This window comes from Mauremys reevesii, unplaced genomic scaffold (assembly GCF_016161935.1).
Source record: "Mauremys reevesii isolate NIE-2019 unplaced genomic scaffold, ASM1616193v1 Contig58, whole genome shotgun sequence".
In the NCBI taxonomy this organism is placed as follows: Eukaryota; Metazoa; Chordata; order Testudines; family Geoemydidae; genus Mauremys; species Mauremys reevesii.
This window is the reverse complement of record NW_024100871.1, coordinates 201,481-219,653: the sequence shown is the minus strand read 5'-3', so window position 1 is coordinate 219,653 and position 18,173 is coordinate 201,481. Positions and strand designations below refer to the sequence as shown.

Genomic DNA, 18,173 nt, shown 5'->3' with positions numbered 1-18,173 from the left:
CCCCCTTCGCTATAATTTCCAACAGAATCTGAACTTCCCCACGTCCTTGTTCCACGAGAAGCTTCTGCAGCATTGTCCATCGTCCCTGCTCCCAGTGAGACCAGCCAGCCCTGCCAGAGCCCAGGGGAGGGCTCTGGTGGTTGGGGGGCGGGTTCAGCCCTGGGGGTGCGGCTCAGTGTGAAGCTATCACAACCCAGTCTGACAACAGAGAGCCTGATCCTCTCACCTACTCGTGCTGCCTGAGCAGAGCTGTATTAATGTAAGCAGGGGAATGGTCCTGCTATTGTGGGGAACTTTCCTGGCTTCCGTGCTACCCCGGTGAAGTGGGCTAGCGAAAGAATCTGAGTCCTCGCTCCCACTTCCTTTACCCAGAGGCCTCCCTGCCCTTGAGGACTCTCCTGTCTGGCAGAGTTCTCGTAGCCTCAACAAGGCTGGGCCCAGGATTCCTGGGGGGGCTCAACCCCCAACCCTGCTGTGGCCACCTAGGACAGGGGCTAGGGTGTCCCCACTCCAGGGTACCCTCTCTGCACTGGGCACCTCCCTGACCCACTGATTATTCCATACAATTTAAAGCAAATACAAGTTGTTTACTTAACAATTAATTTAAAGAAAAGAATAAAAAAAATGAGAAAGGTTACAGGAAAACACATCACCCCGCTCTGTGGCAGGGAACATTACAAACAATGTCTCTGGACATCAAAGCACTTCACAGTCTGTTCCTTGTAGGTCCCAGGCCTCCTTCTCAGGCCCTGGCGGTGCTGCAGTTATGCTGCCGGTTAGACACTTGCAATGGTGGTGACCACACACCTCCAGGCTTTGGGTGGTGGGACCCTTCTTCCCAGCGTCAGCCCCCCATCAGGTTAAGATCCCCCTCCCAGCCTGGCCTGCATGGACCCTTGGCTGGAGCATCTTTCTGCGCTGGGCCCTTTTACCAAGGTCCCCCCTTGGCTGGCCCCAGTTGCTCACCACATCTGGCTCTTTGGCTGCAGCTCTGCTCCCAGCACAGGATCTGCTCTCTCTGCGCTGTGCCTCTGGCTCCAGCTCTGCTCCCAGCACAGGGTCTGCTCTCTCTGCGCTGTGCCTCTGGCTCTCTGGCTACAGCTCCGCTCCCTCTGGATCTGGCCCGGCTCTGCTCTCCAGCTCAGCTTGGGCGCCTGCTTTCTCCTTAGCTCGGCCCCACTCTGTCTGACTCAGGCACATTCCTGCTCACACTGAGGACAGGACCCACCCTGGCCTTCTGTCTCCTTGATTAGCCGGCCTGCCTTGTCAATCAGGCTGACCTGGAACATTGGACTCTTGCCATTGTTCCTGGGGACTGTCAGTCTCAGGCTCCTGATTTGCCATCGATCCCTCCCCTTTTAGTGCTGGGAGCTAGCAACCAAACACCCCCACTGAATGTTAGTAAGGGGGCAACAGTCGCCTTACATTAACTCTCTTGTGGGCCCGGGGCTATTAGATTTTGTGGGGCCCTGGTATATAAGTCTTTTTCCTGGGAGGAAGTTTGATGCAGGAGTGGGCTGGGGCAGAGGACTGGGGTACAGGAAGGGGCACAGGGTCTGGGAGGGAGTTTGGGTGCAGAAGGGGGATTCTTACCTGGGGCAGGGGGTTGGGGTTTGGGAACAGGTGTGAGGTGTAGGCTCCCGCTGGGAGGCGCTTACCACAGGTGGCTCCCGGCCGGCAGCGTGGCAGGGCTCAGGCAGGCTGCCTGACTGCCATAGCGCCACCCCGCTCCCAGAAGCGGCTGGCTGCTGGCACGTCTGCACTTCCCGTGCCCGCAAGCACCGCCCTGGCCAATGGGAGCTGCGGAGATGGTGCTGGAGGTGGGGGCAGTGCACGGAGCCATCTCCCCCTCCTGCCAGGGGCCGCAGAGATGTGCCAGCAGCCAGCCGCTTCTGGGAGCAGCTTGGGGCCAGAGCATTCAGCCTGAGCGCCCAGGAGATCGCTGCCTGTGATTTATTTTTGCAGGGCCCAGGCTGCAGCCCCTAAAGCCCCTGCCTTAATCTGGCCCAGTACCAGAGGCTGGCAGGAGCAGCGTGCGTGTCTGCAATGGGAATGAGTCAATGCCCCTGCGAGACCCTTCCCCTCTGCATCCCCCGACCAGTGTGTATTCCTACATTTAACAGTCGCGTTACCGCAGTTCCCTCCAATCAGCACATTCCAATGTAACTCGGGGTTGGTTGGGTCAAAGTGTTATCACGAATCACTGCTGTTTTCCTTTGAGTTCAGGGGGAGGAAACATCTGATGTGTCGCCATTTCCCCACGTTCCCTGTGGGGCGAGGTTCTTTCCCGGGTGTCAGCGTTTGGGTCTGATTCCCCCATCGTATTTCCTGGCCCTGGTATCCCTGGCCCAAGAGTCAGCTCCAGAGACCCCTCAGGAGTCAAGTTCTGAGCATTTTTCTCGCATGATTCCCTTTGCCCCATGGGAAGGGTTCAGACCTCGGAGGTTTGATGTTTCTTTTCCCCCTTCTCTTCGGGGGCTGGTTCCAGTTGTGGATGCTCCTGCTCTATTTTATGCCCCATCCCCCAATTGTGGATATAGCTGGTGGGCAGGAAGTTTTGGACATTTTCTATCATAGTTGGCCCTGCGCTGTTTTCTTTCACTTGCTTATCTGCAGGCGCTGGGGCTGTTTCTCCTGTTGCAGCTGCCCTCTGTTGTTTCCTGACCCTGGATCTCCCTGACTAACAGACCCACTAACCATTAATTCCTGGGGGAAATCCCAGTCGCTTGGGGGGCAGATGCTGAGGGGTTTCCCCTGGTCCCTCTCCGCAGTATGGCCAGGGCTGAGGAAGGGGAATAATCTCTCAGAACCTTCCACAGAAATCTCCAGGATAAGGGCCACTGAACTGACACTATAGAATGAGAGACTCCCCGCTTCTAGATCCAGATACACCCCAACCACTGTCGGTGTCACACCCCAGCTCTGGATCACAGTGTCGGCCTCCCTGGGGTGATACCGCCCCCCAGATCTCCCCAGAGACCAGCACCCCCACTCAGGGAGTCTCTCCAGCCTCCCCTGTCTCACTCTGTCCCTCACAGACTCACTCAGCACCCCCAGCTCCCAGTCCGGGCTGTCCCCCACCTCTATCTCCCAGTACCACCTGCAAATCCTGCCCTCCCCACCATGATCCCTCCTGGACACAAACCCCTCCCTCCCCACAGTGATCAGGGCCGCAGAGGGGGCAGCTGGCCCTGGGGATGGGGGGCTGTGCTGGATTGTTCTGCCATCCGCAGACACAGTGAGTTCCATGTGTTTGTAATCTGGATCCAGGGTGATGTGGACTGGGGGAAAAAACAGAATAACCCCATTAGCCATGGGTCAGCCAGGGACCCTACGATCCCACAGGAGAGATTCCAGCCAGCACAGCCGGAGTGAATGACAGAGTGTTAAGGGTTGGGGTGACTAGTGGGACTGGCACCGCAAGCCTGGATCTGGCCGGGAGCTCCAGGGCTGTGGCTGGGCCTGGCCCTGAGCTGGTGGGGATGTGGGGGGAGCTGGAGTGGGGGGGTTGGGCTCCTTGCTCCTCTCACTCCCCCCCTGCACAGGATCTGTCCCTGGGAGGCGTTTGGGCTCCAGGAGGCCATGGAAGGTGCCCAGGGTAGGGATGGGGAGTGGGTATCAGGACTAAGTGAGGGAGGATTGTGAGGGAGCTGCCCAGGGGTGAGACTTACAGCTCAGGGCAGCATGTTTAGGGACCATACATGGCATCCAGACCCACAGCTCTGCAGCCAGCGTCCGCCCTGCCCCACCTGCCCCATGGGGACTCCACACCTCTGACAGCTCAGCTACGTAACGCTGATACCACTAACCCCAGCATAGCGTCTGCTCAGCCCCTCGCAGCCCCACTCACCCATGTAGCTCTGAGCCCTCCTGAACTCTGCAAGGGAAGAGGAACAAACATGGTCAGGGGCCCGGCAAACGCAGGGAACTCACTCCCATTGGAGAAACCATTCTGGGAGAGGGGTCATTGGCAAATAGAAAGAAACCAAGTGATGTGAAAGGTGACATGGAAACACGTTCTCTTACCTAGCTGTGTGACCGCCCTGTCTGAAATGGAAAGAGACAGAATTATTCCCTGTCATTTAGGCAGATGACTCAGTTCTGGGATCTGCTGTGTGACCATGTGATCACTTTACACATGGTTCATGGGCCCTCTCTGCGGAAGGAGAAATGTCCCGACTGTGTGAAGTGGGAGACAGGCCCTTTCACCCAGAGACCAGAGATCTCTGCTGACAGCAACGACCAGCTCTCAGTGATGTCGTCATATTGTGTCATAGTGTCTGGGACTGGAGCAAATGTTGCTCTCAGAGACACTGCTGTAAATCCATAACTCCAGATGCTTCACTGGGGCGAATCTGGATTGACACCAGTGTCACCAGAGCGCAATTCAGGCCTGTAAGAAGCTGCTGTTTGCTTGTTGAGGCCCCCAGCAGACTGGGGGATTTTGAAGGGACACTGACAGGATAAAAGTCAGGCTGGGATTTGCAAAACATTTAACTTAGATGGAACATGCATGTCTGGATCTGTGCAGCTCTGACATCCTCAACCCTTCCATCTAAAGAGAATTACTAATAACCCTTTGGAGCATCAAAGCTACACACTCCAGCTGTAACTGGGGCATAGATAGACCTGGAGAGGATTAGAGCTCAGATCTGGGGTCCAGTCTTGGCAACAACACATGGAAATGTGAGCGTGAATCTGGTCTCTTGCTCATCTCCATGTTCTGGGAAAGGACAGCCTGCACTGCCACAGTCATCTATAGAAAGTGGCTAATCCCCTTCTCCTGCCTCAGAACAATGTGATTGCCATTGGATTGTCCAAGCCAAGGTGACACCTGTCTGTCTCTCCAGACCTGAGAGCAGGTAACCCTGTGTCTTCTGCAGAGAGCTCACAGTGCTGCACTGGGACTGGGTGATTCTAATATGACTCTGATTTTGGCCCAAATTGTTCACTCAGCCCTTCCCTGTGGTGTCAGTGTTTTGCTATCTGCTCAGCACCATGTGTGACTGGGATCCTCTGCCTAGGGGCTCTAGTGGGAAGGTGGATGAACTTACCAAGCCTCTCACGCAGCTCCTGGCACTCTGGGGAGAGAAGAGAAGGAGACCATTGTGGGTTCAGCATGGTTATTCTGAGCACAGTGACATGGGGCTGTTCCAAACTCTGGGTATATCTACACTGCAGCTGGGAGTGAGCTTCCCAGTTTGGACAGGCAGACACACGCTAGCTCTGCTTGAGCCAATGCACTAAAAGTAGCCGGGTACCTGGGGGGAGCAGGTGCAGCAGCTTGGGTTGGCTGCTCAAGTACAAACCCGCTCAGACCCCCAGGAACACACTCGGGTAGCTACGCTGAGCCACCCCCACCCCCAGTACCTAGCATGTGTCTGGCTACCCGCACTGAGAAGCTCACTTCCTCCTGTAGTGTAGACAGACCCAATGCACCAAGAGCCTCAGAGCTGGCAGGACACATCAGACAAAACTGTTGTTAATGAACAACAGACACGGTCCCAGACCAGCCCCTACACAGAGCCCACAAATGGCTCCTGGAGGCATCACCCCCCACCCTCCCCCACTGACAGCACTGCCAGAACATGTATCACATAGAGAGAGGCCTGCACTGCTGCAGCCTGTCACCCAGACTCAGACCTCCTATTTCTGAGCTGTGCAATCCCTTTGTGGTGCTGATTTGCACAAGTGTGTAACTCTAGGGTCAGTGGTTGGCAGGAGCTTAACTTGGGAACAGCTCCGTGGCACTGTGTGGCACTGGATTTACTGCCCACCCCTACAGATGTGGGGTCAGGTTCTGCCCCAGCTCTTGTGAGGACAATGTGGGTGGTGGGGCCCATCAGAATGCACCTCACAGGGCCCATACACAGAGTCTGTGTTCATTCGCAGCCAAGGCTTAGCCTTGGGGGGAGGGGAAGAGGACAGGACTGTGGAGTCCAACATTGGCATAGCAGCGATTTTGCAGATCAGAACTGAGAGAAATCCACAGACCTGCATGGAGGAAGTTTGCCCAGTCCCTGACTAAGGTTTTGTCTACAGAGCCCCATTGTTCAGCTGTTATCCCAGAATTGAGGAGTGTGTTACCCCAGAATTTGACTAAGCTAGTCCCAGCCACAGAGTGTGCATTCAGCCACCAGGAATTAATAAAATAGAACACCACATAGTTAAGGGTTAATTTGGACAAGCAGGGCTTTTGGAGGCAAGATCAAATACTAGCTGCAGGCTTGTGATGTCTGATAATTAGAAAGGGAGGAGGGGAGGAAAGAGTCAACAAATTATGGGAGTGAAATAAAATAAGTGGATGGAGACCTTGAGTTTGGGTGTCTTTGATACAGAAGCTCCTTATGGCTAAGATTGTTAGGAATGTTTTAGTGATAAGTAGTTTATTGAAGTGAGGAGAAGTGATGAACCTATAGGGGTCACTAGGAGCTGTGTGTTTTGTAAAAGCTAGTTATAAAAAGACTAGATAATAGACAGAGTGTATTTTGGAGCGGTTCTCTGGAGCTATACTGAGAGACTTTTTCCTGACACTTTACTCTCCGACTTGGAAGCAACTGGCTATCGTTGTCCTGCTGTTAATTACTCAATACCATCTCAGATTGTAGGTAATTATTTGGGATGTTCTAAACCTATTGGTATATTTGTTTGTACTTAAATCTAATAAATAGTCATTTTAGATATGAGCAAACTTATTTGTATCAATCTTTCATCAGCTGGAAATGCTATGTTCCCATTGATTTATTCCAGACACCACCTGGAGTGAAACAATTAAGTTACCACTGCTTTGGATTTATGACCCTGGGCAGCACAGCCTATGAGGGTGTGATTTGCAGCATGCACGAAAGTGCTCCGCGGGGACTGTCACGTGTGGATGCTGCTGGTGAGCACTCACCCATCTCTCTTCAGTTAGGACTACGTTAAATTTTTAACTAAGAATATTTTACTTCATACCCATGGAATCCACACAGGGTTGTTACAGGGCAGCATATTGGTGCATATTCCTATTCTCGCCCCTGTAATCTGAACCATTGGGCAGTGTAGACATAGCCTGAGGGAGTCCCACCATTTCATGTGCATGAAATTCAGTCTCTGTTGTTGTAGATGATAGTGAAATGTGAGCTACAAACTCTGCAGTGTTTGTTTCCAGGGCAGAGGGGAAATGAGCATGAAGGTGACTGAAGTCCATACAGCGCACGTGGTGATTTTTCCATCTCATTATAAAGTAAAAGTCTCTAGGGGTTTAGCAAAATACCTGATTCCAAGATCATCTTCTTAAGCGTTGTAGGGTCTGAAATGGGGACGAGAAAAGAGTCAGACCTAGAGACACGCACTGTGCGGTGCTGTACACTCCCTTATCACTGGAATTAGTCACAGACACCCCACACCCGCACTCCCAGCCCCAGTGCAGGAGCCGGAAGGTTTGACAGAAGCAGGGCTGGCAGTCAGTGATATGCACCAACAGGTAGGAGACCTGGGGGAGTCTCTCACTTCTTAGCCCTTGTCTACACAGAATCTTGCATGAGTTTAATTAATTATATTACAAAACACTCCTTGAGTTAAACTGGTGCAGGTCTGTGTGTGGCACAGGCCTTGGGCTGGTGCAACTGGACTAGTAAAACCATTGGGAAGGGTCAGTTACCCACAGCGACCCCTCTGGCTAGTTACAGAACAGCACTGATTGCTAGGGGAGTCTCGTCCCCAGCTGGAGGAATGGTGGCCACAAGGGGACATGGCAGAGGGCAAAGGAAATGAAAGAGGAGGATCCTCAGGGCTCTTCCATGCTGTGATTGCCGGGAGAACCCCAGTCACTGTGCTGGCATGTTGTACCCATTCTCTGCACCTTTCATCTGTATTTCCCTGCATGCGTGCACAATGCCCAGCACAACAGGTCAGCACAACTCAGCACTATCACAATGCAAACCAATATTGTTCTTAAATACTGAAAAGTTCACAGTGGAATAAATTAGACACGTGGTGCTGCTGTGTCTATTGCTCGATTTATAGAGTTTCAGGCCAAGCAGATCAGTTAGTTCATCTCCTCTGACCTGCTGTGTATCACAGGCCAGAGAATCCCACCCAGTTGTCCCCACATTGAGCCAATAACTCGGGTTTTGCTACAGCACCTTCCAGAAAGGTGCCCAGTCTGGAGCTGACACCATCAAGAGATGGAGAATTCACCACTACCCTGGGGAGCTTGTTCCAGTGGTTAATCACCCCCTCTCTGTCCTGTGCATTGAACAGTCACAGGGATGGAATCATCTCACAGAGCGTCAATGACTGTGGTGTGTCATTTCCTTTAGCCACCGAGCAATTGCCCAGGGTTAGTGGGACAGAATATGACTCAGATTTGTCATTGCAAACCATCACCATGCCCCCCCCCCCAACCACACAGGGAATCTCACAAGCACAGACCCTTGGTTATCTGCTGCAAAATACACATTTACCAACCTGTTACCATCAGTGTGTGTGAGAACATGGTGGAGATGAGAAACCACCAGGCAAAGACCACCTGGCTCCATCCCTTTCATTGCACTGAGCCCACAGGTAATACCAAGCAGTCACCAAGCTCACGCATCTCAATAGACACAATAAGAGATAGAGCAGGAGACCTACTATAAAATAATTGACCTTCCTCTTCAGAGCGTTTCTTCTCAGAGGCCTTTTGCTTTGCTGTGAGACAGAGAATCAGACATTGCAGTGAGACAGGGAAGGAAGGGGAAACATTGAGCAATACACTAATACAGGTAGGGCCGGGGACCCAGGTGTGATTGTTTGGTTTATTTCCTAAAATCAAAACAAGGTAAATATCTGAACAATAAGACTCTCCCATACCCAACCCCAGTGCCCTCTAGGGCCGGATTCTAAACATGCAAATAACACATTCCTATTACCTGCGTATCCAAGATATGCACAAGCTCCAGCAGCAATGAGAACCAGAGTGAAAATCACCCAGAATGCAGCCCGCCAAGGAGAAACATGGGGGAAGGCGTCACCTGGCAAACAGAGAGCACAGAGTGTGAGGAGCACGGTCCCATCCTGGAACTGGAGAACGGGGTTTGCCACGTGGCTTGACAGCTGAGTTCTGGCTCAGAGATCCTCAGAAATTCCCAGGACTGAAGGGCACGTCCCCTCCAGGCTCAAATCACAGCCACTAATAGGAGCCATTGAAACCGGAGGAGTCAGCGCAGCATCAATTCCAAGAGCCAGGACTCTGCTGTGCCCAAATCCCTCCTGTTGTCATAGGTGCCGACTCTGTGTTTGCTCCAGCACCAATGGAAAAAAATTGGTGGCTGCTCCCCGCCCCACCCCCTCCGCTCCAGCTCCCCTCCACCTCCACCTCCTCCGCAAGCGCGCTGCCACATCATGCTTCTCCCCCGTCCCTCCCAGCGTTTGCACCACAAAACAGGGCAGGAAGGGGCAGAGTTAGGGCGGGAACTTTGGGCATGGGGTTGGAATGGAGGCGGGGCCAGGAGCAGGGATGGGGTGGAGTCAGGGCAGGTCTAGGGGTGGGAAAGGGGCAGGGGTGTGGGCACCCACCAGCGCCGGAGAAAGTTGGTGCCTATGCATGTCCCCTCCAGGCTCTAATCACAGCCACTAATAGGAGCCATTGAAACCAGAGAAGCCAGCGCAGCATCAGTTCCAAGAGCCAGGACTCTGCTGTGCCCAAATCCCTCCCACTGTTACAAGCCAAAAGTCACAGGTTCCTTGCCCAGCCTGCCCAGCACTGCCTGGCTGTTCAGACGGTCACTGTCACACAGCTCCCAGTCACCACCTCCAGTCCAGATAAGTTCAGCAGAGAACAAGTGTTTTCCTAGTTGGCCTCAGTGTGTTATGGATTCATAGATGTTAAGGTAAGAAGGGGTCATTATGATCATCTAGTCTGACTTCCGGTATAACCCAGGCCAGAGACCCTTCCCCAGTGATCCCTGCATCCAGTCCAGCCACAGCAGATCTTATAGAAAGAGTCATCCAGTTTGGGTTAAAAAATTACAAGTGATGGAGAATCTACCAGCTCCCTAGGTCAGTTGTTCTGATGGTTAATTCCTCTCACTGTTAAAATCTGCACCTTATTTCTAGTCTGAATTTGTCTAGCTTCAACTTCCAGCCATCAGACCTTGTTCTGCCTTTGTCTGCTAGGTTAAAGACCTATCAGCTGTGAGAAATCTCCTCCCCATGTAGGTACTTACAGACCATGATAAGGTACTTACAGACCTTGGAGAAGCTCTATAACTTGAGCTCCTACATTTCTCAGTATGAGGCAGGTTTCCAAATCTCTAATCATTCTTGTAGCTATTTCCTGAGCACTTTCCAATTTGTCATTACCCGAACTGACAGTGTGGGCACTAGAACAGGACACAGTATCCATAGTGGTCTTGCTTATGAAACCCACATGCTATCTGGGTGTGGTGTTCTGTCTCATCTAGTGGCACCAAGGCCACTGACAGAGAGAGATAAAATGAGTCTGTGCTACAGCCTTAGCTAACAGCCATTTGGATTCTAGCTCATGTGGTAGCAGCTCATGCACTAAGCTCTGGAGGCCCCAGGTTCAGTCCTGCCCACTGATGACCAGGATCTGACGGCATTACACTAATGCCACACACAGAGGTAATATCACCCCTTTCTCCTGATAGATATTGTCATTTATACATACAAGGGTTGCCTTCACTGTCTTCACTCTGGGAGCTCACCTCCAAGGCCTTTTCAGATTTCCAGGTTACAGTCTCCCATCCTGTAAGTGTGACCTACACTCTTTGTTCATAAATGTGTGACCTTGAATTTGGCCATGTTGAAATCCATGTGTGACAAAATGGAAATTTTTGCTGGAGGCACAGCACAGGTGTGAATCACTGACAGTATGTTATTAGAGTGAACCCACCTTACCAAGTGATCCAGGTCAGTCTGCACTACTGACCTGTCCCCATCATTTTTTACCATTCCACCAATTTTTGGGTCATCTGCAAACTTTACCAGCAATGATTTTACATTTCCTTTTAGCTCATTCATAAAGTTATTGAATAGCATTGGCCCAGAACAGATCCCCCTGAGACAGCACTACAAACATCCCCGTTTGAGGCTGATTCCTCATTACAGTGAATTTGAGATCTATTAGTTAGCCAGTTTTTAAACCATATAGCATGGGATACATTGAGTTTGTGCAGTGCTAATTTTTTTTATCAGAGTTTCATGCAGGACTAAGTCAAACCCCTTATGGAGTCTGAGACCCGGTCTACACTACAGAGTTAGGTTGGCTTAATTGCATTGCTCAGATCTGTGAAAAATTTCACATCCTCTGCGACGTATTTAAGCCAACCCATCCCCCAGTGTAGCCACCAGTAGGTTGATGGAAGAATTCTTCTGTCAACCTAGCTACTGCCTCTCGGACAAGTGGATTTACTACAGCCATGGAAGAACCCCTTCCGTCACTGTAGTAAGTGTTTAAACCATAGAGCTGCAGCTGTAGTGGTGTTAGTGTAGACACACCCCGAGTCTATTATGTCATCCCAGTTACCTTTATCAACCAAACACAACATCTCCTCAAAGAACAATATCAAGTTCATTTCACAAGACTCAGCGCCAGCTCCTGACAGGAAGATTGTCCAGATCACAGAAACCTCCGTCATTAACAGTCCCACAGATCAGGTTAGAAGGACATTTCCTGCTTCAGTACCAGAAAGAGGCACTAGCTGAGTGCAATTCCAGGCCCCACACTCCTGTTGGCAATGGTGGAGCCCAAGCTATAACTAAAAGTGTGAACCAAAGGCTGTGAACCAGAGTAGGCCTGGCCTTGGAAAAATAACAACAGACCAGCTATCAGCTAGCACCAGGTAAGCCCATTCCTGACTCAAGAGGATAGTATAAAAACACACTGATCTCTCGAGTAACTATGTCAACGTATTCCTAAGAGATGGTACAGGAACACATCGACCCCTTGTAGGATAAGGATGGGATGACAGGTTAATGGATGAGACTATTTTGTTCCAGCTACCAGATACAAGGATAGGGGTGATAACTCACAACATCTGGAATGTAATACGTAACTTGTTTGTATCAGGGTATAAAATAAGACATTATAGGTGAGGCATCTTTCTCCAGCTGAGAGGACAGCATCCTGGTGCACAGGCTGAGCGGGTTCCTTGTCGCAGGCAGACGTGTGTTAGTGTAACTGTGGCTCCTATGGGGCTCTAGGCTTTGTCCACAATAAACCAGGCCAAGTGCCATCGCCACTGAACTGAGCCTGTGATCTTTCTTATGAATAACATCAGGATCTGCCGAATTAACACGCTGCACCGTCTGCTGCTGCAGCTGGCATCCGAGGGCAGCAACAGCAACACTAGCAGCAGTAACAACCTAGCAACTTTAACAGTTCTCCACAGCACTAACAACAACCCCTTCTGCACAGATGGACTCACCTGAGAGGTGAATGGCCGATTGTCGCTCGGGCTCCAGCAGGCCATTCCACACTATGCAGCTGATGTCTCCATTGTCTTCCCCTTCTGTGACAGTGACGTGACTCACAACACTATAGAGTTTCTCCCTGTCCTGCGTCACATTGGTCACAATCTCCATCGACAGGTTCTGCCCGTTCTTTCCAACCCACTGGAGTTCAGGTTTGGGGAACCAGCCTGTGGAGCTACAGGCCAGCCCAATCCCCTGGCCCCGGGGGCCCAGCACGTCAATGAACACTGGAGCCACAGCTACAGGGAGAGACAGAGGGTGTGTGTATCAGGAAATTGTGTATTTGGTAGCACCATGTGATTCCCCAGCTACTGCTGGGTATAGGGAGCTGTGGCTGGAAAGCTCCATTCCCGTATGTGCAAAGCCTCCCTGGGATCCCTCATCCTGACAACTAGGACAATGAAATAATATAATCTTGCATTTCCATAGAGCACTGTGCTTTGCAGGCTCACAGAGGAAGGTGCAGGCTTATACAGCTACACAGAGATCACTGCACCCGCTGCTGAAATGCAGCTACATGTGGGGTGCAGCCCAACAGCTGTCAGGATCACTGCACTTTGGTACGGAGCAGAAGGTGAGGGATGGTGACCCTGCCTACATCTCTGCTACGACTCCTCCTATGCCCCCTTCTAATAACTGTCCCCTCTGGTGTCCTTCTCCTGCACTGGTAACGGTGCCCCAGGCCAAGCCACCCCTCATGCTGGGATTTCCCTCTCCCTGTGCTACACCCAACCACCCTCCTCTCGTTTAAATCTCTCCCTAAAAGCAGACGTGTCCTGTGGGGCCTTTGAACTAGGAGCCACCAAAGATGGGAGATGATTTAAAACAACCTCAATGCTCCACATATCACAGGAGGGTCCCTCACCTGGAGTTTGATGTTTCTGAACTGTATTGTCTGGGGCTATGTTACTCAGTGAGCTCAGTGGGCAGAGACCGTCCCTTCCACTGCCCTTGTGCAGCACTGAACACATGGTCGATGCCTAGGGAATAAAATACAATACCCCAGCCCTGGGAAACTTCAGGGGGAGTTTCAGAGAAGCCAAATTTCCTCATCACCTGAGCTGGGATTTGGGCAGAACTTGGGGGTAAAGGTCCCACTCCCTCAAACAGCACCACCATGAGCATGAGAGCTGAGGACTGTAGCTTTATGTCTCACTGAAATGAGGTTGCTTAAGAGAGCACTGACCCTGATAGCACCCCAGAGGGGTCAGTGCTGAGTGTGAGGGGAGGGCACTGCATACTGAGTCCTGGACACCAGGGCCGGCTCTAGGTTTTTTGCGGCCCCCAAGCAAAAAAAATTTGGCTGCTCTCCACCCCAGCCCTGGGCTCCTCCCACACCTCCCTGCTGCCCCAGCCCTGGGCTCTCCCACCCACCCTGAAGCCCCAGCTCTGACCTCCCCGCCTGCACCCCCTGCCGCCCCAGCCCTGAGCTCTCCCCCCCCAAACCTGCACCCTCCTGCCTGCCACCCCAGCCCTGGGTCACTGGTAACTCGCTCCCAGGGCGGGTCATTCAGCAGGAATTTTGGATGTGCACAGAACACAGACAGGATTGGTTCCCATATGGTTACAGAACTGCAGTAAAGTGGAACAATGGGTTACCTAGAGAGGTGGTGGAATCTCCTTCCTTAGAGGTTTTTAAGGTCAGGCTTGACAAAGCCCTGGCTGGGATGATTTAGTTGGGGACTGGTCCTGCTTTGAGCAGGGGGTTGGACTAGATGACCTCCTGAGGTCCCTTCCAACCTTGATACTCTTTGATTCTATGATTCTATAAATGAGGAAAAGTTGAGGTGCCTTTATTATTCTTTTGTTCCACTCTTTGTTTCTATGGGGAATCTGCCAATGCAATATCACTGTCTTCCTTTTAAACAAATAAAACTAAAAAAGGCAATGGTTGTTCAAAATAGTAATTCCAGTCCTAAAAACCACTGGGAAGCATTTCTTGCTCAATTTTATCCTACTTTTTCTACAGCAAGTAACAGTGGATCAGTATATTTGATTTGGGAGAAACGAAGTAACAGCTGCCCAATTTGAGCTTGAGCACTCCTGAATTTTGAGGTGTTCAAATCTGGAAGGCAGGTGCTAGATTCTGTTTATGAATATTAGCTAAATCTGGGAAGGAAAAGTCAATTTCTGCTTCCATGGCTCAGAGGTGGAAATCCTCCCACGTGCCTGGTACTGTACCTAAGCTGCCCAGGTCCAGAGCCTCCCCTCCCTTACTTTTCATTTTAAATTCTAGTGGGATTCACATACGTCCCTTGCTAGGCTTCAGATAGAGAGGGGCACTGTCCATTTAGTCCACCCAATTCCTTCTTTGGGGGCTGCAAGGTGAGGTCACACCAGTAACCCTAATCCAGTCTGGGGATGTCTTCTGAAGGGGATATCTGGGCCAAAGCCTTCTACTCCTTGGGCACACTTGTTCCCCGTTCTAGGGTTACCATACATCTATATTTTCACGGACATGTCCGGCTCTTTGGGTTTTAAATAACCATCTGGGAGGAATTTGTAAAACTCTCAAAAGATCTGGGATTTCCCTCCCAATGCAGAGTGTGGCACGGCTGACAGGGCGGCCCAGCCAGATTGAGCCACTCACACTGGGGCCTCCAGCAGCCAGAGCCCCTCCCCTGCTCCCCGCCTCTCCTCCCCTGCAGCTTCAGGATGCCGCACCAGCAGCACTTGGTGGGGATGGGGCTGCGCACTTTGTAGGGGAGTGCAGCAGCGTGCCTGGCTCCGCATGGAGCCAGACACGCTGGTCTGAGCGGCACGGTAAGGAGGCTGGGGGGTTGGTGAAGGGGCATGGGATCCCGGGGGACAGTCAAGGGACAAGGAGCAGGGGAGGTTGGATGGGTCAGAGGTTCTGGGGGGGCCGTCAGGAGGCAGGCAGAAGGGGGGCTTAGATGCATCACGGGTTTGTGGGGGACTCAGTCAGGGAACAGGCAGCAGTTGGATAGGTGTGGGAGTCCTGGGGGTCTGTCAGGGGGTGGGGATGTGGATAGGGGTCAGGGCAGTCAGGGGACACGTAGGTGGTAGGGTCCTGGAGGGGGAGTTAGGGTGGGGGAGTCTCAGAAGGGGGCAGTCGAGGACAAGGAGAAGGGAAGCTTAGATAGGGGTTGGGGTTCTGGGGGGCAGTTAGGGGCAGTAGTCCCAGGAGGGGGCAATCAGGGGACAAGGAGAAGGGGGGGGGCTGGATGGATTGGGGGTTCTTTGGGGGCAGTCAGGGGCAGGAAGTGGCGGCCGTGGATGGGGGCAGGGCTACCCCCCATGGAGTGTCCTCTCTTGTAAATGTTAAAATATAGTATCCCTACCATTTACAGCACCACCCCGTTCTAGCAGTGAGCTCTCCATTCACGGCAAGCTGTAGCATGAGGTCTCAGATACCTCACTCCCTTCCCCTCCCTTTCCTTTTGATAGCTGCCAAGGGAATGCTGGGAAATGTAGTTCTTTCCCTGCTCCAGGGCTGGCTCTATAGGCAAGGAGCTAACGAAGGAACTATAGCTCCCAGAGTCCCCTGGTGGTTCTCAGCTCCCATGCTGGATCCCTGCCGCCCCTGCAAATGTGCTGTCCCAAGCACCTGCTTGCTTTGCTGGTGCCTAGAGCCAGCCCTGCTGGACACCACTCCCTGCAGCACAGGACCCTATTGCAGTGCTGGGCTCAGTCTGGAGGCAGCCTCAGTGGCAAAGGAGGCTCTTGCTGCCCAGACACAGAGCCCCTCAGTGCAGTGTCTCACCTGCGACTTGTAACTCAGTGGTGGCTTCGCGGCTCCACTCTGGGTTCCTCACAAAGCACTGGTATTTCCCAGCATCTGCCACTTGGAGCTGTTTCATCTTCAGGGAGACGTTCCCACTGCTGAACTCCTGCGGGAACAGCTCTGTCCGGGTCTGGTAACTGTCTCCCGGCAGGTCCTGGGGACCCTCATCTGAGTACTCATGAATTGGGATAAATCCTGATCCAATTTTCCTCCACCGCACATCCATGCTGGGCAGTCGGGCCGGGGGTGAGAGCTGGCAGGGTAACACCACATCCCGGCCAACTACCCCCACCACGGGGCGCAGGGAGCCAGCCAAGGAAAACAACTCTGCAATAGACAACCACAGGAGCAGAGTGAGTGAGCAGAAAGAGTAGAGGGTGCCAACCCTTGAGCTACTATCTGTTTTACATAAAGCCCCAACTCCAGGAAGCATTTGATTCTGTGAGAATCTGTGCTTTCATTTAAAACAAAAGTCAGGTTCTAGCTCTAGTGATTGCAGAGAAAAGCTTGAAAATGTGACCCAAGGGTGATGGAAGCCTCAAAAAACAAAGGAAACAAGAAGAGCCCAAAAGGTGTTTGTTTGTTTTTTTTAATCTCATGATTGTTTAGGCAATCTCCTGATTATTGATTCCTGACTTGTGGTGGCTGAAGGCTTGGAGTAGGTGATGCTGCAGCTCCCATTCATCCTAATGGGAACTGGGCACCCCAATCCCTCAGGCAGCTGGGAAGATCTCGGCCTTGCAGGCCATGAGAATCCAGGTCTAGCAGCATGGTGCCTTAGGGTCCCATGGCAGGATATGAAGGGATCAGTGTCAGGGGACACTGGGAACCTCTCTCAGGGGCAACAGGGGTTCAGTGACTTGCTGCAAGATCCGACAATCCTGCCACCCAGAGCTACGACATGCCCCAGTCACCCATATGTCATCCCCACCCCACAGCCTTTTGGGCCTGGACCTTTTACTCTGCAGGACTGAGGAGGTCCCGGGGGTGGGGGTGGCTGGGCCTTAGATCCGCCTTCCCCAGCCCAGCAGGGAGCAGCGTACGTGGGGGACAGGGAGGGAAATAATTGGGATTCAAATGTTTTTACCAGAGAGAGAACACGGAGCCAGGAGAAGGATCCCCAGGCTGCACACACAGAGCCACCACCGCGTCACCATGGAGACACCCTGGGCAGGGACCTGTAAGGAGAGAGCAGGGATGGTTAACACTCCCCAGACTGTGTGAGGGGTCAGCAGTGCAGGGAACATGCCCCATCCATCGTCTGACCTGATCCACTCTGCTCCCAGGCAGAGCAGCTCCCCAGGGACAGGAGAGGATTTCTCCCCACCCAGACTGCTCTGCCGCCTGCCCAGGCCTGGCACTAGGCATTTACACCCCCAGGCAGTGCCAAGTATCCACCCCCATTTCCTCCCCTTGTCGGTTCTCTGACCATACATCGGTGCAGGTGCCCCCTCCATACCAGTGCAGGGGAAGCCTGCAGCAGAGCAGGGCCATTTCTGAGGTAACCCCAGTGGTACCCACACCGCTGTCCCCCCTGCAGAAGGGGCCTGGTTCTGTGCCTGCCTCCACCTGGGATAACACAGCAGACGAGTGACCCAGGGCTCTCCACAGCTGACTGCATGGGGACCTATAGCGTGAGCTAAAGAGCCACGCTGTGCAGCTGGGGCTGTGACAGACTCACATGCTTTTCCAATTCCAATATACCTTTCTTGAGATAGGGCGACTATATCTGCATGCAGTATTCAAGATGTGGGTGCATCATGGATTTATATAGAGGCAATATGATATTTTCTGTCTTATTATCTATCCCTTTCTTAATGATTCCCAACATTCTGTTATTCTGGGAGATCACAGGCCCTTTTCTCAAAATAATATTTCTGCTTCAACTTCTGATTTTCTTTAATCTTCCATATGGTTTCATTGTCATGAGATTTCAACAAGCTACCAGTGATTGGTAAATTAGATTTGA

At 52.2% G+C, this 18,173-nt stretch overlaps 1 protein-coding gene across 1 annotated transcript; it reads right to left on the bottom strand.

The window, feature by feature from the left end:
• Positions 1-2,545: 2,545 nt before the first annotated feature.
• Positions 2,546-17,361, bottom strand: LOC120394426 (butyrophilin subfamily 3 member A2-like). The gene is made up of 10 exons (XM_039518656.1): positions 17,292-17,361; positions 16,184-16,531; positions 12,414-12,698; positions 8,895-8,996; positions 8,617-8,673; positions 7,256-7,291; positions 5,055-5,081; positions 4,027-4,047; positions 3,851-3,877; positions 2,546-3,281 (listed from the first exon to the last, which is right to left on the bottom strand). The coding sequence occupies exons 1-10, from the start codon at positions 17,359-17,361 to the stop codon at positions 2,599-2,601; spliced, it is 1,656 nt and encodes a 551-aa protein (XP_039374590.1). The 3' UTR covers positions 2,546-2,598.
• Between the last annotated feature and the right edge of the window lie 812 nt (positions 17,362-18,173).

Bases quoted from the DNA above. Each gene is read 5' to 3' on its own strand.
- LOC120394426 (XM_039518656.1), bottom strand. From the start codon at position 17,361: ATGGTGACGCGGTGGTGGCTCTGTGTGTGCAGCCTGGGGATCCTTCTC. The intron at 8,997-12,413 runs GTGAGTCCATCT...TCTGTTTGCCAG, and splicing joins ATCGGCCATTCACCTCTCAG to GTGACGCCTTCCCCCATGTT. The intron at 5,082-7,255 runs GTATTTTGCTAA...TTCTCTCCCCAG, and splicing joins GAAGATGATCTTGGAATCAG to AGTGCCAGGAGCTGCGTGAG.